Source organism: Electrophorus electricus, chromosome 26 (assembly GCF_041902795.1).
Source record: "Electrophorus electricus isolate QZ-2024a chromosome 26, ASM4190279v1, whole genome shotgun sequence".
Classification (NCBI taxonomy): domain Eukaryota; kingdom Metazoa; phylum Chordata; class Actinopteri; order Gymnotiformes; family Gymnotidae; genus Electrophorus; species Electrophorus electricus.
In genome coordinates this window covers 11,632,125-11,642,874 of record NC_137522.1, presented here as the reverse complement: position 1 = coordinate 11,642,874, position 10,750 = coordinate 11,632,125, and the positions used below count along the sequence as shown (strand labels likewise).

The 10,750-nt window shown below is 34.4% G+C and overlaps 2 protein-coding genes across 6 annotated transcripts; one reads left to right on the top strand and one right to left on the bottom strand.

Moving 5' to 3' along the window:
- Positions 1 to 374: 374 nt before the first annotated feature.
- Positions 375 to 3,627, bottom strand: ctns (cystinosin, lysosomal cystine transporter). Of its 5 annotated transcripts, XM_027005413.3 has the most exons (11): positions 3,424 to 3,619; positions 3,252 to 3,340; positions 3,043 to 3,121; positions 2,844 to 2,931; positions 2,594 to 2,697; positions 2,125 to 2,262; positions 1,916 to 2,015; positions 1,682 to 1,801; positions 1,334 to 1,504; positions 968 to 1,085; positions 375 to 889 (listed from the first exon to the last, which is right to left on the bottom strand). In XM_027005413.3, the coding sequence occupies exons 2-11, from the start codon at positions 3,313 to 3,315 to the stop codon at positions 744 to 746; spliced, it is 1,128 nt and encodes a 375-aa protein (XP_026861214.2). In that variant the 5' UTR covers positions 3,316 to 3,340; positions 3,424 to 3,619; the 3' UTR covers positions 375 to 743. The 5 variants fall into 5 exon arrangements, with proteins under 5 accessions (XP_026861214.2, XP_081564564.1, XP_026861213.2 ...); XM_081708438.1 differs by having other exon boundaries at positions 375 to 1,085; positions 2,844 to 2,877; positions 3,424 to 3,623; XM_027005412.3 differs by having other exon boundaries at positions 375 to 1,085; positions 3,424 to 3,620.
- Positions 3,628 to 7,483: 3,856 nt separating this feature from the next.
- ccl25b (chemokine (C-C motif) ligand 25b) lies at positions 7,484 to 9,232 on the top strand. The gene is made up of 4 exons (XM_027005496.3): positions 7,484 to 7,553; positions 7,696 to 7,785; positions 8,236 to 8,353; positions 8,628 to 9,232. The coding sequence occupies exons 2-4, from the start codon at positions 7,722 to 7,724 to the stop codon at positions 8,725 to 8,727; spliced, it is 282 nt and encodes a 93-aa protein (XP_026861297.2). The 5' UTR covers positions 7,484 to 7,553; positions 7,696 to 7,721; the 3' UTR covers positions 8,728 to 9,232.
- The last annotated feature ends 1,518 nt before the right edge of the window (positions 9,233 to 10,750 follow it).

The window sequence follows — 10,750 nt, the reverse complement described above, 5'->3', positions numbered from 1 at the left end:
CAAACTTTATGCTACAAACAATCACCTATATCATTACATTTGTGGAATGTCTCTAACAAAATCAGCTAGCTATCTAGCAACTCTTCAGTTAGGCAAATTCACTGTTACAAAAATAGTGTCTTATTTATACTTTGCTTGCACAGCTAATGAAGGACCTATGTCAGAAACATGCTTTTTCTGGAAGCCTTGTGTATTTCACTGCAATTTTGCAAATATTTGTAAAATTGCCCACATATGGGAATAAATAATTTTCATAGAATAGCAAGTCCATTGTTGCACATTTAAGGTGACAGTAAAGAAAATTAAGGGTTTTACAGCTAGGAATTAACAGTGATTAATCACATACCACATTAATAAAACAGCAACAGAAAACATTCACAAAATAATATTTTTATAAACAATGATTAAAACAGTCAGCATAACACTTAATAATCTGTTACTGAAATAGGAACATATGGTTGTGTTATAAAATATATTATTTTCACTCCAACTGACAGTATAATTCATGATTTTACTTTGAATTTACTTTACTGGAGCTTATTTAATAGCAAAATGTTTTATATAAAATGCATGTACCATCTCTAAATGTAGAAATAGTCTTTGTAATATCTTTGCGATTTTCTTCATCACCCACATGTTCTGAATCTCATTTGAAAAGTGTGTAAGAGGTAGATACAGGGTCTCACAACTATACAGCATTTTCTATATTTGGATCTTAGCTACATGATCATAGGTTTAATTCTTTATTCTTGACTACTCAGTATTTGATAATTTGGCCCTTTATTGCGATAAAGGCAATAATGCTGCACTATAAATATGATGTCAAAAAATATTGAGAAAAGGCCCAGTCCAAATTTGGTTGGGTCTCCAAATATAATCTTCCATTTATCTGCAAAGAAAACAAAGTTAGAAAGATTACTGGGTGAGTCTTGAAAACCATGTCTTGAAAAATAACGTGTGTCATTACCGTTGTTATAGGACAGCAGGAACATCTGAAAGAGACTAAAACTGCCTCCTGTGAAGTCCAGTAGCACATTGCCAATGCTCCAGCCCTCTGTGCTTTGTCTCTGGTAGTTCATGTAAGCCTTAAAAACAGTAAGACTTGTGAGACAGATGTTCTAAAGATATTTTGTGTGTTCTTCATGATCTCATGAATTTATAGATGTTGTAGGTTAGAGCTGGGAGTTAAATAAAGTTTGATATGATTACCTTGAATATCTCAACCGCAACAAAATAACCATGGACTGCATTCCAAGTAACGCTTGGAAAGGTTAACTAGTAAAAGTTCATTTTGCAAACTGCTACGTATGAATAAAAAATAAAACAGGCCTACCTGAGGGATATACTTAACCAGTGTAACACCTAGTTTAATATAGGAGAAGTAGTACAGGTAGTCCAGCCATGAGATCTTCTGACCAATAGCAACGAAAAGTGTGATGAAGGCAAAGGCCCATGCAACTGCCAGTAGAAAAATGGCCACCTTGGATACCTTTTGTCCTCCCCTCTAAACAATTATAATTTTAAAAAATAATTTAAAAACTATTCTGGAGGTGCAATTCTTTAGTTACAAATGCAGTATCTTGTATGGAATCTGTGTTTAAGACATTTGTGCCAGATATTCCAAAATGTACCTATAAAAATGAATTCTCTCTAATCCAAAATAAATCTTTAGAACCCTTACCTCATATATAATACATTGGAAGATATAGACCAGAGTAAGGACCAGTGCATGCACACTGAAGAACACATCATTTGCTTCCACGGGATTTACTCCATTTGGATCTTTCTTCAAGAATTCTTCCTGTTTTATATTTTATATAAATCATTTACTCAGAACTCATTCCAATCAAATCATTGTTTCAGCACAGCTGATGTAATGTTGATTAATATTTTGCAAAGTCAGTATTGTGTTTACCTTTATCTCAGGTATCCAAAACAGTCCAATATTGAAGACACTATATGCAATAAATCCAGTGAGGTTGAGAGCAAGAAAATCAAAGTTCAGGCCGACCACACTGTCAAATGATAACAGTTGGCATTAGTTGGTGTTTCTGAAGTGTTTACAAAACAGAAAAATGTAGCCACCTTTCAGTACTGAACACAGGATAATGAGGGACATTTTACCTCTGTCTTTTCCAGTTGTCATATGCCTGAGGATAAAAGGAAACAGACCAAGCTAGAAAGTATATCCAGCCAATAATTTGGTTGATGACTGCAAGAACATTACTTCTGATGACCAAAAATCGTATTCGAGATTTGTGTCTGTGAAAAAAAAAAGAAAAAAAAAAAGTGTTTTGGCATGGATGGAAAAAATATGAACTTATCTGCCATCAAGAAAGAGAGGGCACGCAGAATTCCAAACTGCAACACTAAAATGAAACTGCATACAGAGTTGCAGTAATTGCAGTCAATTATTTGCTTTCTAAAAACTGCTTCTGAAATCTGAGTATGAACTGAACCTCAAGAACCATACTTTCACTTAGGTATTCTATTGATGGACATCAGTCTGAGATAGCTCCTCAGAAAGCAGCTAAAAGTAAATACTTGACACAGTAACTGTACCGAGCACTGCAGTCATTCATGTATGTCACACCTGTCTATGTAAGTGTTGTTGCTGTACAGGTAAACAGTCACTTGTCCAGCATTCTCTGCTTGCACTTCAAAATATGTTGATGTTCTCCCAGCTGGCAAAACAGCCTGTACATAAAAGAGAAAAAAAGCAACAAATAGGGACTGTTATTGAAAATACAGCAAAGCATAAAATCATTATCTACAAAATACAACTCCAATGAAACATCATGAGAAAACTATTTTCTAACTGGTACAAAACATTTAGAATTTACCTCTTCTGGAAGATGAATTATTGAAGAAACATTTCTTGAGGAATATGTAATATTAAAGTAGATGTTAACAGTAATATTCAGAGAAGAACTGCAAAAAGAAAGCAAATGAATTCAAACATTTTATTAAGGTAGAGTGTAAAACCTCGATTATTTTTCACATTCCAAAAGCCCCGTTGCGCTACATGCGAAAATAACGCACCTTGATGTAATGGTGACGTTTTTGGAAAGTTTCTCTTCTAAATCAACAGTGTCCACGGCACTTAGTGACACTCTTCCATCTGTTAATGTCAGCGTATGTCAAAAAATTACAATTTTATAGAATTATAGCCTATACAATAATAATTGTCCACGCATATCGAATAGGCTATTATAGTTAAGACAGTAGGATCTGAAAGGAAGGCTGCTGACCACAATAAGTCGCTAGCGCACAGACTGACACAAGAAAAATTCCAAGAGCTCCTTTGTCCGTCATTTTTAACACGAGGTTACACCTGAGCCTGTGTATAAACAAAAGTAGTAACAGCCGTTAAAGAAGGACACTTTAATTTCCGGGAAAGTATGGAATTTCGCTTAACGTTACCTGGCTTCCCTCTCCGTGTCGTTCTCCCAAACGTGTCGATTAAAGCAATCATATATTTGAGTTTTAAAACACTGAAGCGATACGCATACAAGCACTATAAGAAAAAAACACGTTTCCTGATCATATGACAAGAATCAGCTAATTTACACACAGCGCCGTGAAATAAGCGACAGTTGCTGGAGTCATATGACTTTCCCATCAAAATAAAAGCCAGCACGGAAACCCTGTAAATGGTTGTACAAAGGAGAAAGGAAGGAATGAAACGGAAAGATCGAATTAAGCGACACTGAGAATTTTAAGCGAGTCAAAATATGTTAATTTGCTATTTTACTGATTAGCTCGCTAATTAAAGGTAGCCTCCACATTTTTATATTTTGCTTGTATTAGTCAATCTAATGCTAAATAGTCAGCGATTATGCGTCGACTATACATTACATTAACAAACGGCATATAAATGTTTGATTTTGACAATATAGAGCCTTTTCTCAAAATGGTGTTTCTGGACATGAGGTTTTACAGTGGAGTGTTATTATCTATATAATCAAAAAAGAAGAACATGGCTTAAAGATTGATTGTTTGTTTGAAAGCAGGCTGACACATGTAGACGTCATAGACACATTACATTATTAGTACACATGGTGGCGCACATAATCCACATTTGGTTTTCATGTGACGCTTCATCGTCTAATGCTGAAAGTAGCATTGGAGAGTTAGTCTATATTAATCTTGCTCATTGTTTTTAATTTGAATTCTAACAAACAATTTATGTGAAAATGGTTTTGAGTTCGCCCTTTTTATACAGCTCATATCAATCTTCAGAGTCTTTTAGGTGTTCCTGCATTATTTTAACTAAGACAAATATGACGTTCTTGCATGATCATTTTACTCACTTATTAGCATGGATAAATATAACAAAGGTTTGCTACCCCGTAAAATCTCTATTTGCTGTTATAAGTAAAACAACTAAAAATCTTAAAACAAGTGCAGGTGAGAAGAACTTACCTGAGCCTGATAAATGAAAGAAAATTAAATTAAAGTAATAAAATCCGAAAGTAATATGAGTAACCGCTCATGAATCTATAAATGTAGGCTAAGTGGAGCTCGCTAAAGATCACTGAACATTTACCAGTGTGTTTTATTATCAGATGAGAACCAAACAGTGTTTTTTGGCCACAAACAATTAAGATTGGTTAGTGCGTATTTGATGAACTACAGTATTTCTCTAATAATACTGTAAATAATAAATGTAAACAGTTTTGATTAAAATAATGCAGACTGATCTTTAACCATGGTACATCAAGAGATCAATATTGTGTTTTTAATATTCTACAATCACAGTTGCATTTGTAGCTATACAATGCCTCCATAAGCCTGCATTATTTCGTCTTGTAATACTAAAAAAAAACAAACAAAAAAAAACTCCAACACTGCTAAGTATACCAGTAAACGTGGAATGTTATCCTGTTTTCCTTCCCCAGACACATACGAACCTACCCGCAGGAATCTTGTTAGAGTAGATGGTGTCATGAACTCTTTTCCGGGATTTTCAGATAGCGTCTGCCAAAATGCAGTCTTTGGGTTGATATTGCATCTCTACACAACTTTTGCAATGATCACTCCAGTTGCCAAAAACCCAAATCCTATTCAAACATGATGAAGAGCTAGTGTTATTTTTTTCCTCCCAAGAATTGTAATTTTATTTAAATATTTTATCTACATTTTATTAATATTAAATTAAATAAGGTGTTGGTCCTGATGGTTTCCCTTGTAAATAGCTGGTAGCACAGGGTCAGCCATTGTATAGTGCCCCTGGAGCTGGGGGTTATGGATTTTGTTCAAACACCCAACAGTGGCTGCATAGCAGAGCCAGGATTCAAACCCACAACCTTCCAATTGATAGCACAAAATGCTATACATTCAGCTACCACAGAAGATGTTAATTAAATGTTTGATTTTCATCTAAAAACTAAAACTAAATCACACACAAGGTTTCAATACTCAAAACATTTTTCTAACCCTCACTGATCTGTTTTGCAATAAACATTTGAAAATAATTAGATCCCATGTATTTCATCCAGTGTCTTAAGAAACTAAATGTGGGCATGTTTCTAGATGTATGTGATTGTAACACAGTTCATCCATGTTATTGCACAACATGAGTTCTCTTTTTTTTTTTTGTTATTATTGGAATGTAGCTCATAAACTGAACAAGTTCCAAGTATTGTATTGTACAATAATGACACAGCTGTTTTACTGGAAGAGGGAAAAGATAGAGTAGAAAGCTACTTCCTCTCTTTCACTTTAAAAAATTAACTATCCCATTGTACAATGAGAAAAAGCGACCCATCACCTCTACTGAGTAATTTCACTTAAACAGTCAAATAAGAATGCAGTAGCGTAACATCTTTGAGGAGATGGCACATGAACTAGTAATCTATGAGCTATAATCAGGGGTCCATGCACCGCAGGTGCAGGAGCCCTGTTGTTATTGCTCTGGGTTTGATTCTTATTAATATTCTTTTTCTCTGATAAAGCAAATGTGCAACAAATTATTTTTGTGCCTAGGTCAGACAAATCTTTTTCTTTTGCTACTTTGCTATTGATACTATTTTGTGAAATTCAGTGATCGTGTAAAACCCACTTTTTCAAGATAGTCTTAGGTTTTCCACCCAACCTGAGAGTAATTATCCAAAGCATTTTTACATTTACATACAATTTGGCTTTAATAAGTCAATCAGTGCTTCTGAGAAGGAGCTTCATTTACTTAAACCGCTAAATGTCAAAAATATTTGCATTAATTTTCATGAAATTTTACATGCATAGAGGCCAGATAATTTTGAAGTTGCATATCAATATTAGCCAATATCAGTACTATTACATGAAAACTGTTTCTCATCAACCATTGGACAGATCTGGGGGCGAACCTATCATGGAACTCAATAATTACATCATAACTGAAAAGCATGGCAGCCATTAGCCAATTAATTGTCCTCAGGCATTTGACAGGGACACTGAGGTACTTTCGACACGTTTACTAAATACTGTAACATTTGGCCAAAGGATGCACCATTGCTGAGCTCAATTAGAAAATCAAGCATATTTCTTAAATGGTTTATCTTATGGACAAGTAATTGGCTAAAAGTTGTGCAATACAGAGTGTCTGACAACTTTGCAATTTAATTAGTTTTTAGAAAATGTACCATTGTTGCACTATTGTTGATTGTTTGCAACATACTAGTCCTAGTCCTAGGATTTTCTTGCAATCACAACAATATTGGTCTTTAAATAACCTTCAGAGTCTGAAAGAAAATAATTATATAAAAATGTTGATTTTTTGGCACTGTGTTTCTGGTAAACATCAATTAAATCAGTACCAGTACAACTTTCCTAATGGTTTAAATTCTATCAGAGTTTGTTTAATGTTTACCAAATTTGACTGATTGATTGAAAATAACATTCTGAGGATACATACCAAGTTTGGCTAACTATATAACTAACTATATAACAGTTATAGATGTGTTGTCAAAATATGCAATTTGTGTTTTGCATCAAAATCACTACATATTAATTTTGTTCTAACAAAAAATAACAAAAATATACACAGCTTTGTAAAAAACATTTCAGCATCTTGTGGTTCAACAGCTTACACAATGGCCTGTCATGCCAAATGTCTGTAGTTTGATTTCCAACTACAGCACACTCTAGACTAGTCTTGATTAAGTGCCTAATTGGATGTCTGCAATAATTATATAATAAGTGCTCACTTTATGCTTAACTGTCAATTTTGTAAAGAGAATGACAATAATGACAGTTTTATAATGGGCAAGCTAAAATTGCTTGGACCCCTTAATTGCTGTTTGCAGCTATGATCTCTTTTGCTTTTTGTTATAGTTTCATATCTTTTTGATTTGCCAGCAGCTTGTGTGAAAAGCAAAGCTGTCCTCAAATCGGGGTCCTCTTAATCTTTGTAGACTCCTGTTTGAGTTATGAGGGGGAGGAGTGGTGGAAGCTCATGTTTTCTCTCTGACAGCTATAAAAGTGGTTCAAGTTCACCCAAAAGGAGCACAAGTGCCTAAATCCTGAACACTGTCAACAGTACTCTGAGCTACAGTACTCCACCTTACTGTACGGTATGTACGGACACGATTCACAGAAGACATTTTGTCTCAGCGAGTAGCACATTTATGTTCAAAAGAAGCAGATAAGTTGTTTGTATTTTGCTGGAATGGGTTAATGATGATAATGATGATAGAATTTTATCTCCTGCCTCAGGTGATATCAGAATACTCAGCACAACCATGAAGATTCATGCCCTCTTTCTTATTCTGCTTTTGGCTTGCTTGTATCCAAGTTTGGCACAAGGTAGGCACTTGTTTCAGTATATATAAATGCTCTAATCCACTTCAGAACCACCCCCAGTGTTTAAGTTTCATGATGACTGCTGTTTATTGTCTGTGTTATAGTGCTGCATGTTCTGTAGTTTCCAAGTGCCATGTTTTATGGCTATGGTATATAGATAAAATGTGCACTTGAGAATAAAACTTGATGTATAAATATTCCAATTGTAACTCTTGATGTGAGAGATATCTTATTTAGTTTATTCCATATTTGGGTAAAGTATCATTTTAAACAAATAGCTCTTTTAAATAGCCATTTTCTTGTTTTTTTTAAATTGCAGCAATACGCAAATGTACCTTTTGTCAGTTAAAATAATATAACGTTAATGTTGCTCTAAGGTCAAGACTGTAACTATAGACTGTTCAGCACTTTAGTCTTGTCAGTATGCAAACATATATATTCTTTTTGCAACAGGGACTTATGAAAATTGTTGCCTTAGTTATGTTAAGAAGTTGAAAAAGTCGATCCAACGCAGAACAAAAAGCTACAGGATTCAGGAGATGGATGGGGGATGCAACATCTCTGCTATTGTGTAAGTTCTGGCTGTTCTCCCACGCTGTTCTACTAAAATAAACAGGTTCTCAAAACACAGACTGCAAATCCAAAGGGAATCTGTATTTTCTCTTTCCATTAATACTGTTAGTACGCTATTCAATCACTGTGTGACTAAAGCAATAAAGAATTGATATCTTTTGATGTTTACATAGAGTACATAAGTATGATTTGGCAAGCTACATGGTTTCGCTGAATACAAGCCTCAGTAGAACATATGTTTACAATAATTTTCTTCTGTTTTTTCAACAAAGATTCAGACTGAGGAAATCAAGAACATTTTGTGGTGATCCCAAACAACAGTGGGTGAAAGATCTGATGAAAAACATACGCCATGAAACAGTTTCTTACTGAAAAGATACTGAGCAGCTATAATGATAAACATGTTAAATCACTTCTCTGATCTTTATTGATAGGATTGGTACCTATGAGTGCTTTAGGTCTATTGTGCATATGTCTGAGTGCTTGCACCTTCTAGCCTTAATGTATTACACATTGTAGAAGCTTAAGGATAAATCATTGTTGACAGCTGCGAGTGCTAAAGCATTTTCTTTGAGTTTCAGAATGAATCTCATATATAACACCACATCTGAATGTATACACTGTGGTTAAGTCCACAAAGCAACTCAATGGAAAGCTTCTGAATACAAATGTCATTTGTGCTGTTGCATTCACTACTGAGTGCTCAGTCCTATATGGCTTTGAGACCAATGTTAAGATTATTATATTTTGCTCCTATATTTTTATATTACCTTACTTTATGTTACAGTACACCATGCTGTTCAACTCTGTGTATGTCTGAGAGAGAGAGAAACCTGTATATATTTGCTTCTGTTAATAAAGCATCCCAGTACTTGTTTTTTTTTAGAATAGATCTTATATTTTACTTAATGAAAGCCAAAAAAGATTCTTGTAACTTTTCATGTTCAAAGGTATTCCCTAAATTGTATATGGCTTAAAACCCAACTTTAAATGGGACTTTGTTGACCACCCACCACCACCAGCTAAAACCCCTAGCCCATGTGATCTCAAATAGAAACGATGTATCAACTCAGTGTTGGATGCCTTCAGGGAATGCTGTTTTGCAACTGTACAATGATCTTAAAATTAATGGATTTATTTCAGATGTCGGTAAATGAAACACTATTATAGGGTCACTATTATAGTTTCACTACTCCACATGTAATAGGCAAACCTTTATCATAGGAAATAATAAATCATCAAATGGTATGCCTGGTCCAAATAAATGCTTGTTTTAAATGTGGCATATTTAAGTATCATGGCCAATTTTCTTGGCACTGATCACTGTTTGAAAATCCCAGGACTGTAACATGCTACCATATAAACTTCGCACCTCTAATCCACTCCTCATTAACTTATTGCCTACAGGCACACCAGAGACAAATGCACATTGCAATAAAGCTCTGTGATATGCACACTACTTTCTAGCCATTATACATGTTAGTTCATGCTCAGATGATGGAGCTTGCTTGAAGGAACTGAATTACAGTAAGATTTATGGTTTGGTTTGTTTTTTGTTTTTTTTTTGATTTTCAAATTCCTGTTGGCCATATCTATTATCAAATACATCTAGGAGCATAAAGCTTTCAAATAATCCCTAACTAGCAAAGTGATGTTGAATGTTATAGATTTCCAGAAAACTGAGAGTGAGTGTGGTTACTGTGATTTCCCTGCAGATTGAATGATAAGACAAAGCACTGGATAGTAATAGGTAATGCTTTAAGTGAAGTGATCCCAGGACATTGACCTCATGTTAACAGTCACAAAATTGGGGTTTTCCATTTAATGTGTAATACAGAAAGTTGGACAACAAGGTTTAATAAATGCAATTTAAATAAATCTTTCACTTTTTTGTGGGAAACAGCAACATTTGTCACAAGCTCAGTCTGCCATCTGACATTTACAGACTTGTCTCTGACCTCATTCATGACTAATACAACTAGCTGTGTGTTAAATGACAGCCATGAGAACTTGCCTCCAGTAAATGTATTAGCTAAATTCTTGATTTTATTTTAATCTATGTCCTTAATCCATCTCTCTCTCTCTCTCTCTCTCTCTCTCTCTCTCTCTCTCTCTATATATATATATATATATATATATATATATATATATATATATATATACACACACACACAGTGGTGTGAAAAAGTGTTTGCCCCCTTCCTGATATCTTTTTTTTTTTGCATGTTTGTCACACTTAAATGTTTCGAATCATCAAACAAATTTAAATATTAGACAAAGATAACACATGTAAACACAAAATGCAGTTTTTAAATTAAGGTTTTTATTATTAAGGGAAGAAAATCCAAACCCCCCACCCCCGTTCAAACATAAATTAACTGTGGTTTATCACATC

What these genes read in the sequence shown, in the direction of transcription:
- ctns (XM_081708437.1), bottom strand. Translation starts at nt 3,315, where the DNA reads ATGACGGACAAAGGAGCTCTTGGAATTTTTCTTGTGTCAGTCTGTGCG. An exon ending in AACGTCACCATTACATCAAG is followed by an intron (nt 2,932 to 3,042) that starts GTGCGTTATTTT and finishes TTCTTTTTGCAG; the next exon opens with TTCTTCTCTGAATATTACTG. An exon ending in TTTGGATACCTGAGATAAAG is followed by an intron (nt 1,802 to 1,915) that starts GTAAACACAATA and finishes AATATAAAACAG; the next exon opens with GAAGAATTCTTGAAGAAAGA.
- ccl25b (XM_027005496.3), top strand. Translation starts at nt 7,722, where the DNA reads ATGAAGATTCATGCCCTCTTTCTTATTCTGCTTTTGGCTTGCTTGTAT. An exon ending in GTATCCAAGTTTGGCACAAG is followed by an intron (nt 7,786 to 8,235) that starts GTAGGCACTTGT and finishes TTTTTGCAACAG; the next exon opens with GGACTTATGAAAATTGTTGC. An exon ending in TGCAACATCTCTGCTATTGT is followed by an intron (nt 8,354 to 8,627) that starts GTAAGTTCTGGC and finishes TTTTCAACAAAG; the next exon opens with ATTCAGACTGAGGAAATCAA.